The sequence below is a fragment of the Tympanuchus pallidicinctus genome, unplaced genomic scaffold (genome assembly GCF_026119805.1).
Source record: "Tympanuchus pallidicinctus isolate F22 unplaced genomic scaffold, pur_lepc_1.0 scaffold4, whole genome shotgun sequence".
NCBI classification, from domain to species: domain Eukaryota; kingdom Metazoa; phylum Chordata; class Aves; order Galliformes; family Phasianidae; genus Tympanuchus; species Tympanuchus pallidicinctus.
Window position 1 is genome coordinate 31624327 of NW_026294758.1, and position 23407 is coordinate 31647733.

Sequence of the window (23407 nt, forward strand, 5' to 3'; positions counted from 1 at the left end):
GCTGTACATTGAGGCACATGAGGAGACTTTTTAGCTTGTTTTTATGTATCTACAAGCTGGAAGGTTTTTAGAATGTAGATGATGATGATTTAATCTTGTATTCAAAAGCTATGTAAGTTACAGTAAAGGAATTTAGTATATAAATGCAATACAAGTTCATAATTTTAAAGAAAAATAGGTTAGAGAATAAACATGGAATTATGTAGGTTATGTGACAGTATAATTTCAAATTATAGCGTGTGTATTAAGTATATGCATATAACACTGGCCAGTAGGTGAAATAGAATATAATGTGTAATTAAGCAACTTAATTCAGTTTTTCCTCAGAAAAAAGTATAGCTTTGCTCTGCATTTGCGAGTCCTTGATAAATCCTGTGTTGATCCTATGTCTTCTGAATATTTGAGAAATATTTTCTGACATCTTTGGATATCACTTGTTTTTCCACATCAGTATTTTCTGGAACATCTACAGATGGCTCTGCTCAGCCGCGTGTGTCCTGGGCCATGGTACTTTCACAGTCCCCAAAGAAAACTTTTTCATCACCAGCCTCTGAATGTCTCCCCAGATACAAAGGGAAGCAGGACAGTCAAGCAAAGGTAATTGACAACTGTGCTCTTGAAACTAATTTCTGGTACTGTTCAGTGCTGTTTCTTGACGTGAAACAATGCTACTCTTTCTCAGACTCTGTACTACTTCTAATATAACTTTTAATAAGTAATATAAAGTTACCTTGTCATTATTATAATTTTTCTTCTGTTGTGGCAAAAGAAAAAAGAACAACAATGTATCAAATAGTCAATGTAATTCCTGCAACACAAACTTCCAAAATAGCTGATTTGAATACACTTCATTTAGGCAGGAGTTTGTTGAAATTTTCAATTTCTAAATCAGGCACAAAGCATGGAAATCTTGTCCTTCCTAGGTGAATATTGCCTAGTGAAATCTCGTATTATGTTCTGACAGTTGTCAGTTCACATGAAGAGATCTTGCAGTACCTCTGAATTTCTAAGAAATCTTGGATTTTCCTAGTTGCTTAATATCCTAGCGTGGATTGATGCATGCTGACTAGGTGCATTGTGTAAGTGTGATCACTTGCATTTTTGTTGGTAGGTGATAATAAAAGAAATCAATTTCTTATGGTCATACCTCATGATTTTTGTCAACAGGCAGAAATAAAAAATTATGGCAGTGAAACTGAGCTTGAAGAAGGGTCAGAAAAGAAGAAGAAAAAGAAGAAAAAGAAAAAGAAGAACAAGTCACCTGCTGATGTAGAGAAGCCTTATAATGAATCTACTACAGTGCAGGAACCACCGAGGATTGAGGTACAGCAGTGAGGTTTTTTTAGTGTGATGAGTATGTACTGGAAGACCATAAGTTTCTGTAAATTTAATATCACATGTTATTAGTAGAGGAAATTGGATCAGGCCCATTTCAGTTAAGATTCCTGTTAGAAGTTAGAGGTAGGAAACAGTTCTGCCTTTTAATTTATTAAGGCTTGAATGAGTATATGAATTCCTGCAGGAGAGACTGTTAAATCTGGGTATTAACGAGTTCCAAAAAAGATTTACCAAGTGAAAAATACTCTGTAGTAATGGTTTTGTAAAGCAAAGTGCACAAAGAATGGGAAGTATACTGGATACCATAGGGTGCCAAAATTTTAAAGAATGTGGTACTGGTAATACAGTGGAAGGAAGGGATATCATTCACAGGGTCCTCAACAGACTTGAAAGGTGGGCTCAGGTGAATCTAACGAGGTTCAACAGAGCAAAGTGCAAGGTTTTGCTCTTGGGCCAAAGGAATCCAAGGCATTTATACAGGCTGGAAAGAGCGATCCTTGTGAGTAGCCTTGCAGAGAAGGACCTGGGGGTCATGATGGATGAAAAATTTAACATGAGCCAGCAGTGTGCTCTTGCAGCTCAAAAAGCAAATGGTATCCTGGGCTCTATGAGAAGAGGGGTGGACAGCAGGAACAGGGAGGTGATTGTGCCGTCTGCTCTGCTCTTGTGAGGCCCCATCTGGAATACTGTGTCCAGGACTGGAGCCCCACATACAAGAAAGACAGAGTACCTAAAGTGGGCCTATAAATAGGAAGGGAATCAGCTCTTTGAAAGGGTAGATAACAGCAGGACAAGGGGAAATGGATCAAAGTTCAGGGAGGGAAGATTTAGGTTGGATATCAGGGGGAAATTCTTTACAGAGAGTGGAGAGGTGCTGGAACAGGCTGCCCAGGAAGGTTCTGGGTGTCCCATCCCTAGAGGTATTCAAGGCCAGGTTGGATGAGGCCCTGGGCAGCCTGGTCTAGTATTAAATGTGGAGGTTGGTGGCTCTGCCCATGGCAGGGGGGTTGGAGATTTGTGATCCTTGGGATCCCTTCCAACACAGGCCATTCTGTGATTTTGTGATCTCAGTCTGGAAACAATTCTTATGAAATGTAGATGTCACTGTTTATATTCCTGATTATTTATTCAAATCTTTTTCATATTAATGTAGCTGTAATATACACATTAGTGTTTTGATGCTTTTGTGAATCAGTTTCAAAAATGCGTTAGGCTCTCCCACCTTACAGAATTGTTGTGTGATCTGTGGTTTAACTATGTTTTATTGTAACAGCAATATTGAGTAAGAGTATGAGAATGTGTTGATTTTTGTGTTTGATTTAGTATACATTATATTCAGTCTGTGAAAGAATAGCATAAAGAAGCCATTCCTGGCTGACTTCTGTTGTGTACATTTTAACTTGGAGTGTGTAATTCATTGTCCTGAAATGGGAATTCATTATTGAATTGTGGATAGAATCAAGATCTGCAGGTTCTGTTCTGCAAGATATCAGGTCTGTGAGTGGCTTAATATCTAAAGAGAAAGAATGGCAAGAATGGTAGAATTTAGTAGAAATGTCATGTCTTATTGAAGACATAAATGAAAAAAATAAACAGAATCATAGAACAGGGCATGTACGTTACATTGAAATACGTGATTTGGATGCAGCGTATGGGAGGGGAGTTGGGAACAGCTTTCAGAGCCTCCTGGTTTGATGGAAAAGCTCATCAATATGAAAAATGTGTGAGATGCTTATGATGCTCTTGAAACAGAAGAACATGAAAAATCATAGATAACTTCTGTGGACTTTGAGATTTTAAGAATTGGGATTTTGCATTTGCAGCTGCTCACTGGATCAGTGTATTGGATTGCTAACTAGATTTATAGAAGTCACTAATTTTAAGAACCTGCTAATGAGTGAAAAGTAATGCATTTGCAGAAAAGAAATCCTGTACACAATGATTGGCTCTGAACTAGGTATTTTTGCTGAGGGAAGAAATGAGAAGCTCTTACTGATAAGCAGCTCTGCTCAGAGGCACTGGTCCAATATGCAAACAGTGTTAGGAATCATCAGAAAAAATATGAAATATAATTGAAAACATTACGACAATATACAAATCCAGGGCAGATCTGATCTAAATATAGTGTGGATTCTACTTTCTTATGTGCCAGCTCTCCTTAAAAAAAACCCACATATTGGAACTAAGAGAGATACAGGAAAGGCTCCAAAAATGATCAAAGGTAGAAATAGTTCCTGTGGGAGGCAAAAATGAATAAAGTAAGACTTCTCTGTCTGTAAAATAGATGTTTCAGAAGGAATTGGATGATAAAAAGGAAATTTTTGTGTTTGTTCTCATTATTTTGTTTGATGTCCTCTTGTTCCTATAGGTGCCAAGTTAAGAACAAATAGAAGGAGGTATTAGGCCACACTGAGTGCTAGAATTTAACTATTCCCTTTACTACATGTTGCAAATGACTGAAGTGTGTGTGAATTCAAGAAGTGATTTGAACAAACTGAAATAACTATTTGCTCCAATGAGGGCTATTTAAATCCAAAGATACTACTTCTGATTGCAGAAATCCCTAAGATGGAAGAATGTATTTGTGAAACCCCTTTCTTACAGTCTTTTTTTGACGTACTTACAAGCTTCTTTCAAAAATATTTTGTTTAGTTAGAAGTATCTGCTCAGACTGAACATGCCTGTTCATAGGTGTCCTAGCTCAGGCTGTTTAAATTGAATCTTCCAGGCTTCAGAAGAAAAGGTGGTATGCTTTTTAGTATTATAACTACTAGAAGCCTAACAATGCCTCTTAGAAAGAGAGAGGAGAATCAAATGGATGAAAACCAGGCTGGTGGATCAGAGTCATTCTGACTGAATTAGCAAGCTCTCCTGGACTTAAGGTGGTCAGCATAGAGAGAGCTCCAGCCTGTTAGTGTCTTAATTAATCTAGAATGTGGATAACATATTCTCTGCTAATAAAATACACTTGTAACTCAGCCAACATAACCCCTTCACTGATTTATCTGTTTACTCCCCTACTGGTAGTCAAGATTTATTACCCTTTTACCTGTTGTTTTGATTTTCAACACTAACATGTTTAAGGTAGAGTTGCAGAGCTGGAGACTGTACTGGAAAAAGAGGAGAGTTGTTTGCAAGGCAGTTAAATGATTTGAAAAAGACTGCTTTAGGAGACATTTACTTCTGATTATTTGTATCAGCTGATAGCAATAACAAGCTACCATTAGAAGCCTTTCTTTCTAGGTTCGTCCTTTTAGCCTTGTATTAGTTACTACTGTTTAGGTGACTTAACTACTGTAGAATTGATTATAGTTGGTGGTCCAGCACTCAGCTTTTGAATTTTGTACATAGAAGCAAACTGTGATGAGTGATAAGCAGAAAGAAAATCATTTGAATGTTGGAAAAATCCGTTTTAATAATATGAACATAATAGTTGTTACAAATGTAATGTCCTGTTTCTTGTTTAGGATGCTGAGGAGTTTCCTGATCTGGCAGCTGCTTCTGATCAGAGAAACAGATTAGGATCTCAGAAAACATCATTTACTTCTGCTGGCAGAAAGCAATCTGAAGTAAGTAATCTTATGAACGTAACCTGAATGTTAAGAAAATAAGCAAGAAAAGACCACTTGTAGTCTGAACCAAAGAGTTCAGACTCTTCGGTGTGTGAACTGCTGTAATAGAATCATGTAATGGCTTGGGTTTTAAGGGACCTTTAAGACCGCTTAATTCCAAGCCCTCTTCCAAGCCACCCACTGGATCAGGTTGCCCAGGATGCCACCACGCTGGCCTTGAAAACCTCCAGGGATAAGGCATCCACAGCTTCATTGGGCAGATTGCTCCAGCAACTCACCACCATGTGAGTGTTATTCCTAACATCTAATCCCTAATCCCTCTTAGTTTAATACTGTTCCCTATGTTTGATCACAGAATCACAGAATCACAGAATCACAGAATCACCTGGGTTGGAAGGGACCTCAAGGATCATGTAGCTCCAACCCCCCTGCCTAGCAGGGCCACCAAACATCCACATTCAGATCAGGTTGCCCAGGACCCCGTCCAACCTGGCCTTGAACACGTCCAAGGACGGGGCATCCACAGCCTCCCTGGGCAGCCCGTTCCAGGGCCTAACTACTCTCCTTGTGAAGAACTTCCCCCTAACATCCAACCTAAATCTTTCCTCCTTCAACTTTGATCCATTTCCCCTAGTCCTGCTGTTGTCAGCCCTTCTGAAGAGTTTACTCCCCTCCTGGGTGTAGGTTCCCTTCAGGTATTGATAGGCTGCAATGAGGTCGCCCCGCAGCCTTCTCTTCTCCAGGCTGAACAAGCCCAACTCCCTCAGCCTGTCCTCATAGGGGAGGTGCTCCAGCCCCCTGATCATCTTAGTCGCCCTCCTCTGGACCCTTTCCAAGATCTCTATGTCTTTCTTGTACTGAGGGCTCCACACCTGGACACAGTACTCCAGGTGGGGCCTCACAAGAGCCGAGTAGAGAGGGACAATCACCTCCCTGTCCCTGCTGACCACCCCTCTCCTGATGGAGCCCAGGATCCCATTTGCCTTTCGAGCTGCCAGAGCGCACTGCTGGCTCATGTTCAGTCTCTCGTCCATCAGGACCCCGAGGTCCTTCTCTGCCGAGCTGCTCTCAAGGACCACTCCTCCCAGCCTGTGTGGGTGCCTGGGGTTCTTCCGGCCCAAATGCAAAACCTTGCACTTTGCCGTGTTGAACCTCATTAGGTTCACCCGAGCCCAGCCCTCAAGCCTGTCGAGGTCCCTCTGAATGGCATCCCTTCCTTCCGCCGTATCAACCGCACCACTCAGCTTGGTGTCGTCAGCAAACTTGCTGAGGGTGCACTCAATTCCTTCATCGATGTCATTAATAAAGATGTTAAAGAGCACCGGTCCCAAGACAGACCCTTGGGGGACACCACTTGTTACCGGCCTCCACCTGGACATAGAACCATTGACCACCACCCTCTGTCTGCGGCCTTTCAACCAATTGCTTATCCATCGGGTCGTCCACCCATCAAATCCACTTCCCTCCAATTTGGAGATGAGGATGTGGTGGGGGACCATGTCAAAGGCCTTGCTCAGGTCCAGGTAAATGACATCGGTCGCCTTCCCTTCGTCCACCAATGCCGTCACTCCATCATAGAAGGCCACAAGATTAGTCAGGCATGACCTTCCCTTGGTGAAGCCGTGCTGGCTGTCTCGGATCACATGCTCATTCTTTATGTGATCGAGCATGTTGTCCAGGAGGATCTGTTCCATGATCTTCCCAGGCACGGAGGTGAGACTCACCGGCCTGTAGTTCCCCGGGTCCTCCCTGCTCCCCTTCTTGTATATGGGAGTGACGTGACCCTTCCTCCAGTCATCCGGGACCTCACCTGACAGCCACGACTTCTCAAATATGATGGAGAGCGGCTCGGCAACCACCTCAGCCAGCTCCTTCAGGACCCTGGGATGCACGCCATCTGGCCCCATAGACTTGTATTCATTCAGTCTAAGGAGGTACTCTCGGACTTGCTCTGCCCTTACAGTGGGGAGGGATTTACCTCCTTGGTCCCCACATAGAGGTTTGGGGATGCAGGGTTCATGGACGTGAAGAAGACTAGAATCCTGGCCACCAGTGAAGACCGAGGTGAAGAACTCATTCAGCACCTCAGCTTTCTCTTCATCTGTTGAAGCCAGTTCTCCTTTTAAATTTACCAAAGTAGGTACGCCCGTTTTGGCCTGTCTCTTCTGGCCAATGTAGCTGTAGAAGGTTTTCTTATTGTTTTTCACGTCCCTTGCCAAGTTCAGTTCTGCCTGCGCCTTGGCTTCCCTGATCCCACATCTGCAAGTCCGGACGGCATCCCTGTACTCTTCCCAGGTGACACAGCCTTGTTTCCAGAGCTTGTACACCCCTTTCTTCGCCCTCAGTTCTCTCAGCAGGTCCTTGCTGAGCCATGCCGGTTTCCTACCTCGCCTGCCCACTTTCTTATTCAGAGGAATGGAGACCTCTTGTGCTTCCAGGAGGGCATCTTTGAAGAGCCGCCAGCTCTCCTCAACATCCCTGTCTTTGAGGGCAGCGCGCCAGGGGATCTTGGCCAGCAATCCATTGAGTAGCTTGAAGTCTGCTTTTCTAAAGTTCAGTGTCCTGATCCTGCTCTTTGCCAAGCCCACATCGCTTGAGATCACAAACTCAACCAGGGCGTGGTCGCTGGAGCCCAGGCAGCCTCCAACCTTGACGCCTTTGATGATCTCCTCGGCGTTGGTAAGCAGCAGGTCTAGCAGCGCTTCACCTCTGGTCGGTCTGTCCAATACCTGAACCAGAAAGCTATCGTCAATGGATTCCAAGAGCCTTCTGGAGCTCTTGCAGCTCGCCGTGTGGTTTTTCCAACAGATGTCCGGATGGTTGAAGTCCCCCACCAGGACAAGAGCCCACGAGCCAGACATCTCACGCATCTGGAGCAAGAAAGCCTCATCAACAGCCTCCCCTTGATCAGGTGGTCTGTAGTATACCCCTAACACTAGCTGACCTATATTAGTCCCATCTCTAATCCTAACCCACAGGCTCTCAACCTGTTCCTGACTGGTTCTCGTAGGGAGCTCCTCACAGTTTATCCAATCTCTGACATAGAGAGCAACTCCCCCACCCCTCCTACCTCGCCTATCTTTCCTAAAGAGTCTATAGCCGTCGATGGCAGTATCCCAATTGTGGGAGTCATCCCACCATGTTTCTGTGATAGCAACAAGGTCATAACTTTCCGAGTGCATCACAGTTTCGAGTTCCTCCTGCTTGTTACTCAGGCTGCGTGCATTGGTATAAAGGCACTTCAGCCGGGCTATCCGTCTCGCCACCTTTATAAGGGATCTAGGATCCCCTAGAACAGCAGCATCCCCAGCATCCCCCTGCCCTAGTCCTTCCCTATGCACTCTGCCGTCATTGCCCATGGAGTTTGGTGCAAGCCCTCGAATGACCCATTCAACTCCAGTAGCCCTTATTTTGTCCCCTTCCCCCTTCATTCCTATATACCCTTGTAAAAAGTCTGTCTTAATTGTAAGTTTCCATTAAATTCTGGAAAGCCATAGTGAGGTCTCCCCAGAGCCTTCTCTTCTCCAGTCTGAACACATGCAGGTCCCTCAGCCTGTCTTCACAGTAGAGATGCCTCAGTCCTCTGAGCAACTTTGTACCCACTCCAAGAGCTCCACATCTTTCTTATGGTGGGATCCCAGACCTGGATGCAGTACTTCAGGTGTGACCTCAGGAGAGCAGATCAGAGGGAGACAGTCACCTCCCTTTTCCTGCTGGCTACCCCTCTTTTGATGCAGCCCAGGATATAGTTGACCCTCCTGGGTGAAACTGCACACTGCTGGTTTGCACCAAACTTTTCCTCAACCAGTACTCCCAGGTCCTTCTCCAAAGAGCTTCTCTCAAGGAGTTTTTGCAGCCTGTATTGATACCTGGAATTGCCCTGCCCCAAGTGCAACATCTTGGATCTCGTTAGGTTCACAAGGGCCCACTTCTCAAGCTTGTGCTGGTCCTTCTTTATGCCATCTTGTATGAACTGTACCACTCAGCTTGGTGTTGTCAGCAAACTTCCTGAGGGTGCACTCAGTTCCACTATCTGTGTCACTGATAAAGATGTAGAATAGCAGAGAGGCCCCTGGGGGACACGACTCATGACATGTACACGGCTGTACATAGAGCTGTTGAGCACAACCCTCTGGTTGAGAACATCCAAGCAATTCCTTACTCACGGAATCCATTCTTCAGATGCAGCTGTCTCATATCGAAGGCCTTGCAGTTGTCCCGATTATCATAGAATCATTGAATGGCTTGGGTTGAAAAGGGACCACAATGATCGTCTAGTTTCAATCCCCTGCTATCAGCAAGGTCACCAACCACCAGACCAGGCTGCCCAGAGCCATGTCCAGCCTGGCCTTGAATGCCTCCAGGGAGACGGCATCCACAACCTCCTTGGGCAACCTGTTCTAGTGTGTCACCACCCTCTGTGAGAAAAACTTCCTCCTAATATCTAACCTAAACCACACTGTCTCAGTTTAAAACCATTCCTCCTTGTCCTATCGCTATCCACCCTTGTAAACAATCTTTCCCCCTCCTGTTTGTACACTCCCTTCCAGTATGGGGTGTCCCCACAGCCGTAGATGATATCAGTTGCTTTTCTTTTGTCCACTGATGCCGTCACTCAATCACTGAAAGCCACTAGATTGATCAGTAATGATCTTTCTGAGTAATCACCCTGTCATGGAGTTGTCTCTAGATCTGTCTGTGTCCATGACAGGGAGACAGCAGGCCCACTGGTCCAAAAAAGGGAAGTGGGGGGGAAGGCAACAAAGAGGCAAAGTAGTAAATAAAAGAAAACCAGTGGCAACGATCTGAGGAAGAAAGCTAATTTGCTAACTCTAAGGGGAAATACAAGTTGATTGGGATTGAAGCTAATAAACCAAACAAATGAGTATCCAAAACTGAAGACCCTATGTAATGCTGAAGGTGAGACAGCTAGGGAGCATGCACAGCAGAGATGAGCAGTAAAAAGAAAAAGGGCAGTCTTGTGACCTGCAAACAGTTTTATCTTTCCCTCTAAATGGAAAATGGAAATGGAACAGTGAAAGTCTTCTGGGAGTTGTAGTTGTCCTTCTCTTCCGAGAACCAGGTTCCCAGAAATACCGACTATCCACAGAACTGGAGCATTAACTCTTTAACTCCCAGTGCGCTACCTGATGTTATGATGTGGAATACCGATAACAAAAATCATAAAACATGACACACCTCCTTTTCTCACCTATGCTTTAACAATATTTCCAGGGATTACCTGACTTTTAATTGGGACATAGGTGCTCATGCTGTAATTGTAAGACAAGTTAAAGTGAGGTGAGGTAAATTCTGTTAATACAGGTTATTGTCCTACAGGTAATGTTGTAGTTTATTTTTGCATTTATAAAAGGACAGAGAAATTATAGTAAGGCTCTTATTCTGTAGCTTTTCCATTTGTGCATACAATTAAATTTCATGGGCATATTTGCTGTCGAACTCTACAAAAGTTAAGAACCCAGGTCTGGCTTTGATTTAAAGTCCAGGCTGATTTTTTTTTTTCATTAATGAAATGAATTAAGGATTCATTTTGAAATTCATTGCATTTGAGAATGAATCTCAAACAGAAATTACAGGGATGCTCATAATAAATAATGAAGGGAAATGTCAGGTTTCTGTTTCTTTGAAACTAGTTTTGCTGCTGGAAATTTTTGTCCTTAGTTTTATTTCACTGTGAGTACTAACAGTATTTAATAAAAAAAAAAACAGAACACAATTGTTTGGTTTCTTGGAGGCAGTAAATTTTACTGAGGGTCAAAGCAAAACACAGTATGATTGCTGAAACCGCATTTGCTGTGAAGGAAATGCTTTGCAGACTTGTGGCTTACATGAAAGAAACCTTCAAGGTTTTGTAAGCTTCAGTGGGATATCGCCTCTCAAAGCATACACAGACTGTAGAGATACTACCATAAAGTCGCTTATATTCCTCTGTAACAAATACTTGAAAAGAAAAATGCCTTTCTTTTTATAATTCCAAATCAGAAAATGAGGAAATAACGAGTCTATTGTAATAGTGTGGCAGCAGATAATGAGGTAAATGACAGCATCCTCTTGTTTCAAAACATTCAGTAGTAATTATTGCTAACTCCCTATTTGTGTTGCAGTTTTTAGTGAGAAATGCTAGCTTTTCACTAGTGCTTGTAAGCTTCGCTGTCCGGAGCTTTTCTTTTCCATTTTACTTGGTCATGACGTAAATCTGATCCTCACTGATTGTCTTACATTGAAAACTTCTGGCAGAAGTGGTTCAGCCAGATTAAGACATAGAGATCTGCTTAGCTGGAGCAAAGAGATAAACACAAAAGTGAGGTCAGTCAGTGGGTTGTGACGTAGCTCTGATGCAGGTGAAGTTGTGGTCTCAGAAAGAGGAGATTGTAGTATTTAGTTGTATTATAACAGAGGATATGATTAAACTTCCAGAATATGTACAGTGTCAGTGAGTTATTTCCTTAACATGTTCTGGAGTTACAATTTATTCTTTCCTAGTCTTCACTGAACTACATATTTGTAATCTTTTTGCATTTTGAATCATTACATGTAGTGCAGATATGGGACACCACTTTAAGCTTCTCTTCAAAGCAGACAGAGAGACTACTGCTTATGAGGAAATACTACTTAGGGGAAAAGTTGGTGACTTTTCCTTTATCAACCAAAAGACGTTGAAGATAATGATATATGTATATTGCAATCACATGCTCTATAGGAATCACACTTTTTTCACAGTACTTTCATAAAAACTTTAAATTCTGACTAACCTTTTTTCTTTTTCAAAGATAGGTGGTAGTTTGGCCAAAGTGGGATACTGACACAAGGCACCCGCTTTAATAAAGACTCAATTTTATATGCTTTATTCTAGTAGCTATTGAAAAGCAAAAATATATTATTTGAACTGTTTTTGACTTTTTCTCATTCACATTAAAGGTAATGTGTGTCTGAAGATCAAAATAATTCAGTAAATTCAAGGTAAAAATGAGAAGAATTGTGAGTGAAGGAGCTAAGAATATATTTCTGCATTCTGAAATGAAAAGCATTCCTAATCTGTACTGTATTTGTTCAGGAAACATCCAAGAGCAGTGGTAAGAAGAGTCAAATTCCTGTACAGTTGGATTTAGGTGGCATGTTGGCAGTCTTGGAGCAGAAACAGCAAACAGAGAAGTCCAAACAATATTCTAAACCTGTGGTGTTTTCAGGTATTGGTTATAATTAAATTTACTTTCTTTGTCTTTCATCTTCAGTTACAAGCATTCAAACTTCTAAATGCCTCCTGATTCTGATATGCAGTGATTTGTGGAGCAGGAGCACAGCTCAAACATGCCAGAGTCACATTATGCTTTCTGCAGATCTTTGTTTTAAAAATAAAATAAAATCTGAATTGTTTGGTGGAAGACTTGAGGAAAGAAAAATCGTTAGAGCAATGAGTTGTGAAAGAATACCTGGTGTAACCATTAGAAGTTTTAAAAATTGAGTTTTGAGGAAAATAGTGATGTTTTTAAAGGTTTTTGCTTTGTCTTAGAATCTAAGTGTGTTGCTGTTGTGATACAAGAAAGTTCTTTGTGATAACAAATGCCATCTTAAATTCCATTGATGCTAGAAGGTCTCAGCTGTAACAAAAGCAAAAAAAATACTTCTTTGCAAATACAGGGGTTATATGGGAATCAGTCAGCCCAAGTCAAGGGATGAGTTCTGTTGTTCCTGATAATTGTGAAGTAATTGCCATTTAAAAAATGCTACATTTTGGCATTTTGGTAATAGAATTCATCAAACTTTGTTGATGTGTATACAGGAAACAAATAGTTCTGTGTATTTTCTGTTGAAGGTGTAAATTTGGTCTTCATTGTGTTAGTGCCTCATGTTTTTCAAAAAGAAATATGATGTTTGCTAGAGTTAATGATGATAAAATTTCTCACCTTATTTTGGTACTATGGAAGAAGAGCTAATCAGAGGAGCGTTAATCTCATAATGTTTAATATGATTTCTGTGAGTTTTTTAAAAAAGCTAAAAGTACCAAGCCTCATTGAGACTTCGCTGAAAGATTTGTAAGAGTTTTTTTATTCTGCTCTTGATTTTTTTCCTATCATTTGAGCCAGCCAATGCTGCAGAGATGCTAGCAACCAGTTTTGATTGTATGTATTTATATAATGCAGGGACTGTAAAGTAGGTAATAAGGCATACGTTTATGGATCACAAGACTTACTTTCTAATGTTCCAAATGTCTGAATCTGCTGCACAAGATAAATTAATGTGTCATGTTGATATCTTGGAAGTATAAGGCAGATGTTACCTCACCTTTGTATTTTGTTTTATTATTACTCAGTGCTGTTAAATCAGCATACACCAGAATGGAACTTTATTTTGTAATATGACATTGTGCTGAGCTCTGTGGCCAGAGAAGAAGCACAGAGAGCAAGAAAGGCAAGGAATACAGCTGTGGAGGAAGTTTAGTATTTCATTCTGCTTGCTACTTCATTTAGAGAGTAGTATATAGATGGAAAAACATAGTAAAGTAATAACCATTTGAATTTAAAAGTTCAATTTTGGAAATGCACCTGTTATTCAAAATGGCAAACTGTTGAAGCCATCATGTTCAGTGATAATAAATGAAGAAATGAAGTACACAGTGAATGAAATATTTGGTGCCTGCAGGATTTATACTTTTATAGTGCTACAAATCCAGCTTTAATTCTTGTCTTTGCCTGTGCTAGCACACAGCACTGCATTCTTGGCAGTGTTCTCAATTTGCCTTTGTTACACGGGACCCCAAAAAGAAAAGTTGCAATGTACAGTTTTATGAAGTAAGCTGCTTATGTTAGTTATAGTATATGTGACATTGGAGGCTTAGTGTGTAATGGCTTAAGGCAAATTGCCAGAAACTTTGTGTAGTTTTGAGTGGAATGACGTTTTCTCAGGTACAGAGATGTCAAACAGATTCCACTGTTACTTATGTCATTCTGTTCGTTTACTTGGTAATGTAACCTAGTTTATATTACAGATCCTGGAAGTCTGACAGAGTGCTGTCACCATCATACAGCAATTTTTAGTGATCTAAGCTGCAAGTGGAGTCTTGTTGTTAGGTTGCGTTTTGACAGGTTCAGGTTCAGTCACTTAGTCAGTCATTTAAAGCTCCTCTGCCCTGAGCCCTCAGAATAATGCAGGTATAGTAGGCATCCAAGGCCATCCTTGTTGAGCAAAAGAGACTTAGCAGTATTTTTACTTTGCTTATTACTTACTTGCAAATGAACTTTAACCAACATTAATTAGGAATGGTTGAATGGTTGGAGTGACTGCTCCAGATTACTTACAGCAATTAAATCTAAAAACTTTAATCCTAGAACTCAGTATTCATATTAACACAATAAAAAATGCGAGCATGGAGAAAGAAATGCCATTACAGTGAAACCTGGAGATTGCTGAAGGTTTATTGAGTTGGAATGGTTTAGTACTGAAGGTAGAATGGAGTGCAGTGATTTGCCAAATTCTGCTTTTGAGATACAGTTTGTGATTCCAATAGCATAATGGTAGTAGAGGAAATGTCATTAACTTTCTGGAAGTAAAGAAGAATCTTTATTGAAGAGTACTATTTCATGACACAGGGTTGCCTGTACGCATTTTTAATAGCAACACAAATGTAGTATGTAGTATGTACAATGACTGCAACAGGGCTAGTATGTTCTTGCATTGGATTTTGGCTTAGCTATTTTGTTACAGGTGTCTGACACAGACTTCTTTTTTATCTCAGTTGCTGGTGCCATACCATTGCTTTCTAAAGAATCTGCTACAGCCACAAAAAATCATCGGTTAAACCAAGAAAAGATGCCTCATAACCCCTTGGATTCCAGCGCTCCTTTGGTGAAGAAAGGAAAGCAGAGAGAAGTCCCTAAAGCAAAGAGACCAACGCCTCTTAAAAAGGTGCTGATATTTTTACATTAAATAGTTACAGGCTAATAGTTACAGGCTAATGTGAATTTAGTATTACTCAGAGTTAGTTAAATCTCATAGTACAGAGATCTACATCTCAGCTTCCACTTGCCTAAATTCAGTTCTAGCTTTCCTTGGTTTAAGAAGAAAAAGGGAAGGAGAAGTCTTGCCAAATGATGTATACAAATTCACATCAAAATGACTCAATAGCTGAAGCTGAAGCCTGTACAAAAGTGCGTGCAGATGATTGTTGCAGAAGGATATCCAAATAAACTTTGTTTGGTTTGGACAGGATATGCTTATTTGCAGGACTGAGGAGAATGGAACAAGCAGTTATTAATTAATGTGTCTGTACTCTTCCAAGCTGGAACTTCTGCTGACTCCAAAAGCTAGCGTTAGATCAGCCAGGAGGTTTTTCTTTTTCTCTTTGCCCATTCATATTTTTCATTGTCACACCTTCTATACTAAGTATTTTGATACTACTGATTTCATATCTAGCATTTTCCTTTCCTCATGTAGCACTCCATCACTAGTTTTTGCTTTGATCAGTAGTTATTCTGTTCTGCTTAGTTGAGTTTGATGCTGTATAAAATGATAACAAACTCTTGGGGGATGACAGTAATTACTTTATGTCTTTGGCTGCTCTGTCTTCATTTATTTTCCAAACTAGGTCTGAGAAGACAGAGATCTACTCTGTCTCTGTAATGTTTGTGTTTTGAGTATGGTAGGAAACTTATTTTTATTCTTCATTCTTCCTTTCAAACACAAAAGGGTAAATTTATTTGGGCAATTAGCCTCCATTACAAACTTTGAGCATATGAGCTGAGCTAGTAGCCATGTGTACATTAAGTGCTTCTTAGCCAGCTAGAAAGGTAGAAAATGAGTTTTAAAAAGCATTTAGTTCTTTCACCTACAGCAGCATATTTGAATCAAGCAAATCTTACCTTCCTTCTTCTGTGTACCGTGCAGATGTTATCTATTTATTGTTTTTTCCTTCATCCTGCAAGTTCAGAAACAGCAGTGCAATACAGACTGACTTAGACTTTCTGACAGGAGAGCAAGTTGGCAAGGGTAGATTCGTAGATAAGTGAACTACACTGCATGTGATACAATGTGGGCAGGGCGAAGGGAGGCAGAGAGTTTGTTGCTGAGCTGTATAGCTACAAATTGACAGTCTACAGAAGAAAGGTAAAGAGGAGGGCATTTCACTTGCTTAGCTTTCTCTTTACCGGCTAGACAGATCATTAGAAATGCTTTTCTCCACCCAAACACTGGTAGTCCAGGAAAAAGAATTCTTTGCATATAGATTTAATATTTTTCCTACTCTATAATAGTGCTTTGAGGAACTACAGCATTTTTATGTAAATTAAAAAAATACATGTAAACTTCGAATGGTAGTACCAGTTTTATTTTTGAGTGGTCTGTACGTAAGCACCTGATAAGAGAAACTGCTTTGTGATACTGATTTTTAATTTATTTTTGTTTTTTAGATTATTTTGAAAGAACGAGAACTGCGAAAACAGCAACACCTGTTAGAACAGACAGCAGTACCAAAGGATGGAGGTAATTCCTGTGTGTCTGCAGAAAATGCTACTGAAGATGAAGCACTTCCACAGGATAGTCAAGCAGGTATTTTTCAAGACAGTCCTTTAATACAGTACATAGGTTGAGATCTGTGAGTGAGTACACTTGATACTTTAGAAAATAGTACTAAGTACTGCCAAACAAAAACTGTATTTTTGGAATTTTCAGTGTTCAGCATAGGCTTATCTAGAGTAAAGTATGCCTAAATTGCTACTCTCTGTAACTAAGTAAGAGGTATTCAGATTATTGCTTCACACTTAAATGCTTAATGGATTTATATGGCATCATGAGACTGTCTTTCTGGCAATCAGTTTTAAAAAGAGGTACGAGAGAAAAAGAAAGCTAAACGACTTGTTTTCCTGTTACTGCTGACTGCTGTTGTACTGAAACAACTTCAGGAGATAGAAAATCTACAAATCAGTCTCTTCACAGCACCTTTGTTTGTCTTTTTATTGAAATATCTTTATTTGCATGATAGTTGTTCCTGTAATGCAAGTTGTAGAAGGGCTTCTGGGGAGCACAGAGATCAAGGAATCTACAGAAAGCTCTATGACTTCAAAGCTGTCAACATCTAATCTTCCAAAAATCCATAGTAGAAGATTTAGAGAGTAAGTATGGATTGTACTGATATTTGTTCTTTCTGCAATTCCACAAATATAGCATTTTTTAACAACATATATTAAATGTGTTCTGTGCAGCACTATTTGGATTAATGATTCCACACTTTTTTTTTCAGTTTTTCTGTAAGCTGGCACACAAATGAAGAAATGATATCCAGAGAAACATGTCTGTACATTGTTGTAATATTCACTTCAGAATACATGATCCTTGCAGGGCAATAAAAAAGATGAGAAATTTATGAGAGGCTAAGGAATGAAAAGGAACTGCTGTTTAGTATGAGTGTTGCATTAATAGAGTACCAGTTTAATACTCAACAACTTATTTCCAGTGTATAGTTTGGTTTTCTGCTACCAGCCAAATGGCAAACATGTGAAGTATGTGACTAGTGAGATGACATTTTCATGTTGTGCAAGGCAAGAAGACTTGCTATTTATTTTGTGCAGACACTTCAGTTTTGTTTAAATAAATTCGTGTATGCTTCCTTAGAAAAAAAGAAATAGTCCTCACTATGTGTGAAAAGGTCAGAAATCCAGTGTAGTAATTATGACTGGTTTTAACAATTGTGAACAAAGAGTTTAACTTCTGATTTTCCCTTAAGGGTACCATTGTCCTTCTTTATAATTGTTGTTATTGTAAATATTAATCTTGATACCACTGTCATTTTATCTCTTGCCATGTATTAATTTAAGTTATTTGTTTGAAAAATTACTTAATTGATGTTTATGCGACAGTGTTTTACTGACTGCCCTGTTTGAATTTGCACAGGGGGCTGGTCTGTCCGCTAGGAAGTGTGGAACATTCAGCTAAAAATACTTGGTATCTTTAGATTAGATTTTCTGAGTTTTTCAGACTTTGACTTTGAGATTTAGTGAAAAAACTGGGAACAGTAAATAAAAAAAACAACTCTTCGAAGTTAAGTAAAAGTTTGTATGTCTTCAAGAGCCAGGATAGATCCTGCGTTTTCTTCTTGTAATGGTATGTGAATTTACCACTTGACATCTTCTTCTGGGTGTATAATTGAGATATCTCTAGTTTCTTTCCTTGATATCCTTACTCAGTGAATGATTGTGTAAAAGATGGAGAAAAATTAATATGGAACCCTCATCTTTCCCAGGGAATACCAGAAGGATGGAGTACATCTGTTATCATCTTCTCCTTATGAAAACTAGAAGGTTGTGGTTTGATAGCTGTGATATGTGAAACAGGATGAAAGGCAAACAATGTGAATCTGGGAAGAGAAATGTATTTCAGATTTCCACCTTCATAATGAGTAGCAATATATTTAAAGAAGACTTTAAATATACTGTTTGTTGTACTATCTGATTTAGATGTCAGAAAAAATGCTTCAATGGAAAAAAAATACAAAAACATACTCATATAAATACATATATGGGTTTAGTGTGTTCATTTATATATACTGCATTATGTTTTAGTGTAGTTTGTTAATTGTGGAATTTAACAGTTTTCTAAATTTTTTCTCTAAGTTCTTAGTTACTTAAAAAAAATCCAAAGTAATTTTTTTTTGCTTTTATGTCACAAGTATGTGTGGACTGGGGGTAGAAAAAAGGCAAAGACGTGTTTGTAATTTCAGAGTTGTTAATGTTTAATTTGTTCTTTCTTCCAGTTATTGCAGCCAAGTACTTAGTAAAGAAGTTGACAGTTGTGTGACAGATCTCTTGAAAGAACTGGTTCGGTTCCAAGATCGTTTGTATCAGAAAGACCCAGTAAAGGCGAAGATAAAACGCAGGCTTGTTATGGGCCTTAGAGAAGTTTTGAAACATCTGAGGCTGAAAAAACTGAAGTGTGTCATCATCTCTCCTAACTGTGAGAAGATTCAGTCAAAGGGTAAATAAGATACAAAAAAACAAAAAAAAAAAAAAACAAAAAAAAACTTGTGTTTTTTTTTTTGTTAATTTTGTTGTCTGCTCCAGGTGGATTGGATGAGACTCTTCACAACATTATCGACTGTGCCTGTGAGCAGAATATACCATTTGTTTTTGCTCTTAATCGCAAGGCCCTGGGTCGCTGTGTGAACAAAGCAGTGCCTGTGAGTGTAGTGGGAATTTTTAGCTATGATGGAGCTCAGGTGAGTTGAAAAATAAACTTCAGGCTTTTGTTTTGCTTTACTTAGTTTTTACCTTTAGGGGAAAAAAATAATTTTAATTTTGAGGTTTCATTTTGCTTTTGCACACTATACTCTTAATCCCAAATTAGAGATTTCTATGTGAAGTTAATTATGAATGTATGACGACTCAGCACTTTCTTTTTTATAAAAAAAGTGATTTTACTGTCTCTTCCTAACATCATTTCCACTTAGATCTCTTATCAAAATGCCTGTTTCCAAAGATGTTACGTTTCTGTTAATGCTTGTTTTGTTTTTCATACTTCGATAACAAGTTAGCTGGTGCAGAGCTGCAGCATTTAATCAAACAGTGGATGCTTTTAAACAATCTTCTTGCAGGTGGGGGAAAAGCTAGAGTCAAAAGTGAAGTCAAGAGTATGGAGCCAGGTTCTTTCTGCGGTGCGCAGTGACAGAACAAGGGGCAGTGGACACAAACTAGAACACAGGAAGTTTCATATGAACATGAAGAAGAACTTTTCTACTGTAAGAATGACAGAGCGCTGGAACAGGCTGTCCAGAGTTGTTACACAGCCTCCTTCTCTGGAGATATCAAGACCTACATAGAAGGTTTCCTGCGCAGCCTACTATTGAGAATCTGCTTTAACAGTGGGTTGAAATAGATGATCTCCAGAGGTCTTTTCCAGCTCCTACAGTTCTGTGATTCTTTGAATATGGAGGGCAGTTTTAAACATCGCCTTGTTCTGATTAGCTGAATACATGTGTGAATGAATCACCAAGATAGATTTGCCATGAAAATGGATGTAATGTGGACAGCAGTTTTTTAAGCTTGTGTGGACAAGCTTTGCTTGTTGTTTTTGAAAAAAATTCCATTCATGATTTTGCAGTAAAATATCCATACTATCTTACTGAAAAGACAGTTTATGTTTGAACTTTCTGTATAAATATCCATATTTATGTTTTGAATAAGGGATGTCCATTACAGATTTCCATAAAGATTTTAAAATTTTGTGTGATAAAAGTTTATACTAATTTTTCCATAGGATCATTTTCATAGAATGGTACAACTGACAACAGAGGCCAGGAAGGCCTACAAAGATATGGTAGCAGCTTTAGAGGAAGAAGCTGAAGGAAGACAAACAGAAGCTGAACTCAGCATCATAACCACTGAATTTGAAAAAAGTTGCTTATCAGAAACTGGTAAAAATTCTCCCAAGAACAATGATGAGGATATACCAAATTACAGTGAGTATTTATTGACTTATTTTTGATTCAAGTTTTCAGTCTGCTTTACCGTTTTCACTGAAACTAATGGCACCTGGCATGTTAACGGTTAGTAATGAGGAACTGTGCTTTTCTGTGGTCTTTTTTTTTCCCCCCAGTTCTGTGAACCTGAGGTCTGGCTGAGAAAGACAAAACTGCTTTGATGTTAGGTGAAATGCACTGCTTTGTCCAAGGAGGCTTTTACAGAATGGCTTTTACCCTTACTATGTACATTTATTAGAAAATTGTGTGTTTCTTTCCTAAACTGCATGCTTTGTAGTTATAGTAGACTGAAGTTTTGTAAAGGTTTTCCTTTTCTGCTAATGCATTCAGCTGATGATATTTATCACAAAACTCTAGGCAACCCTAAAATTTGACTGCTTTAGCCCTCTTCATAGTTAAGTGTCACCTGAGCAGATGGCTGAACCAAGGACCTAAGGGCATTCTTTCATGCCTGAAGTCTTCTTTCATGGAGTCATCTGATGCTGAGTAGCGTGTATGCCAATGTACCAAATTATCTTCACATTTGCTTTGAGGATAAGGAATTTGAGAGTCAGTGGCTTTTCATTTGAAGTTTTTTCTACAGAGTTTTGCACTAACTTGGAATTTTTTCATTTTCTTTTTGTTTGTTTGTTTGTTTTGTTTTAACGTCCTCAAGTTAAAATCTGGAAGAAAAACCTTGAAGAAGAATATAACCCCTATGCACTGGAACTGGAAAAGAGTGCAACTGCTGACATGGCGGTTCTGAATTCAGAAGAGCATCACTAAATGCAGATCATATTCTGCTAGGCTTTCAAGTTTTATTTTGTAATAGATCTACAAATATTTTATCTGAAATTAAATATCCAGGTAGGAGAGTGGCAAAAAAAAAAAAAAAGTTTAAGTCAGATAAGTAAGCTGTTCTGAATCTCCTTACAGAAAATGCACACTGGAGTATATAAGACACTGGCTCATTCTTCTAAGATTCTTCTAAGTTCTGTGTACTTGGCTGATTACTATAGTAGATGATAACACAAATAAGTTGTTTTAACCAAGAACAACCTGAACAAGTTTGACACATTAGTAATGGTCTTGTGAACTTAAATTTGTTAACAGTGCAATATACCAAAAGAAGTTTGGGGGAGAGATTCCATATGCTGGATGTTTGGAGCTTTGGGGATTTGTTTTGTATTTCTAGTTCTTGTTTAAAGAACTCAAGCTCTTTTTAAAAAAAAAAATTGTTGCTTTTGTTCTGTTTTTCATAATCCTGCTCAGGTGAGCAGTTTGGCATAAGTGTCAATTTATACCCTTCAGCAGGAGGTGAATTCTAGGCAGGCAGCTAGTTGGAAACTAATTCAGGAAAGCTGTAGTGTTGAAGATTACCAGTTAGTTCTTTCCCTGTGATAATTTGTTTTTGCTCTCTGATAATACTGCAATCCGTTCACTACAGATCCTGCTTTTGAGCCGGAGGACATGAGATGGACCAGCTTGCTTTCCTGTCTGTGGCTTTCCATGCTGACATATTCCTCATTCCTTTGTTTCAGGGTTATGCCAGTATATATATATATATGCAAGAGTTTTTAAGTCAATATCATTTGTATCTAAGATAGGGAAAATTTTTATCCAATACATTAAGTAAATTTTGAAAACAAAATGTGCTCATAATGCTGTGGTTGAGCACTTTCATGGGAATGTAAATATAAACACCTCTGTTTACAGCTTACAGATGTAAGAGGACAAGCCTAAGAAAGTCATTGGAGGAGGCACATAACTGATCCACTGTTCTGAAAAAGAGATACAGATACTGTGTGCTGCAGCCAGCCTCTCTGTCATGCATTTATAAATAGTGGAACACATACTTTGGAAAGTAGCTGCCTCACTGCTGTCAGATACAGAAGCCTTTAAACTATTCTTCGGTGATGTTGCACTTGCTTAAAAATAATTAAGATAAAAGAAAGAAAAATGATTTCAGATACTTCTGCTTAATGGATGCAGAAGGCCAAATCTCAGCACTACAATAAAACTGAAATAAGTGGGTCCGCACATTTTTAAGCTGCAGGTGTCCACTAGAAATAAGTGAACACAAATACAGTCTTGAAATTCACTCCCTTTGTAAGTGTTTGAAGCTACCATAGTTAACTCAATATGGAAAAATAACTTGGGTGTTTTGTGAGCCATCTTTATTTTGAGCATTAGTCAAAAATTCTTCATTTGGTACAGAAGCTTTATAACCAAAAGGCATATGTTTGAACAAATGAACTTGCTTATACCAGGAAAGATTGTTCTTCAGAATACTAGGAACTGAGTTCAAGGGTAAATGCTTGAATGGAGAATGGAAGAGTGGAAGTGCCTTTGAAATAAAGTTATTCAAATCTTATTTATCAGTCTCTAATTTACGTGCCAAGAGCCTCAAGAGCAAAACAATTAGTTTGCTTAATCAACTCAGAACAGCAGGCATAGATCGTGTTACGTTGTTTGAGCTGCACAAGTCATCCTAGGACCACTAGTCATTCTTTGTTCAGCTAAAATAAGCGTCAGAAAAATAGATGGCTCCAGCATGGGGAAGATGGCCTCTCATAGCACTGGCTACACACTGTGCTGGTTCTCTGATGAGCAAGGATATCATGTTCTACCTCAAACTTCAGCAGATTTCTCCTGAACATTAGTTGTAATGCCAGCACTAACATTTGCAAATACCTCTTTGAAAGCTGTGATATTAAGAGTGCCAGGCACTGATAAGTTGCATATGTTCCTCGTTCCAGTTTGTTTATTCCTTTGTACATGAGAGGCTGCTTTTCTTGTTGCAACTTCCCTGAAGGATAAAAAGAACAAGTTGTCAACAAATCGTTAAAATAAAGTGGGGTTAAAAGATTACTTATACTGACTGTTACACATGCAGCAAGTACATGCGGTACCCAGCTATCAATTAATGCTTGCTGTAACAGTTGGAGAAAAACACTAAATCTAAGTAGGTGCTTGGGATTCTGTTTTGTTCTTGTTTTTAAATAAGGGTGGCTTTGATTAAACAATATCATTT

At 39.3% G+C, this 23407-nt stretch overlaps 2 protein-coding genes and 1 long non-coding RNA gene across 5 annotated transcripts in view; 1 reads left to right on the plus strand and 2 right to left on the minus strand.

The window, feature by feature from the left end:
• Nucleotides 1-22747, plus strand: part of SECISBP2 (SECIS binding protein 2) — a 31962-nt gene extending 9215 nt beyond the window's left edge. For 2 of the 3 annotated variants that reach the window (XM_052701171.1, XM_052701169.1), the window contains 11 exons: nt 452-597; nt 1168-1323; nt 4806-4907; nt 11986-12118; nt 14665-14834; nt 16334-16472; nt 16906-17035; nt 18673-18893; nt 18980-19134; nt 20172-20373; nt 21050-22747. In XM_052701171.1, coding sequence (XP_052557131.1) covers nt 452-597; nt 1168-1323; nt 4806-4907; nt 11986-12118; nt 14665-14834; nt 16334-16472; nt 16906-17035; nt 18673-18893; nt 18980-19134; nt 20172-20373; nt 21050-21159 — 1664 coding nt within the window. In that variant the 3' untranslated portion in view covers nt 21160-22747. The remainder of the gene's footprint in view (nt 1-451; nt 598-1167; nt 1324-4805; nt 4908-11985; nt 12119-14664; nt 14835-16333; nt 16473-16905; nt 17036-18672; nt 18894-18979; nt 19135-20171; nt 20374-21049) is intronic. The other variant, XM_052701170.1, reaches the window with a different exon arrangement.
• The window catches only part of LOC128089633 (uncharacterized), a 271376-nt gene that overhangs the window by 107702 nt on the left and 140267 nt on the right, over nt 1-23407 (minus strand). The window lies entirely within an intron of this gene.
• SEMA4D (semaphorin 4D) overlaps nt 22529-23407 on the minus strand; it is a 98360-nt gene continuing 97481 nt past the window's right edge. The window contains exon 20 of the mRNA XM_052701160.1: nt 22529-23182. Coding sequence (XP_052557120.1) covers nt 23138-23182 — 45 coding nt within the window. The 3' untranslated portion in view covers nt 22529-23137. The remainder of the gene's footprint in view (nt 23183-23407) is intronic.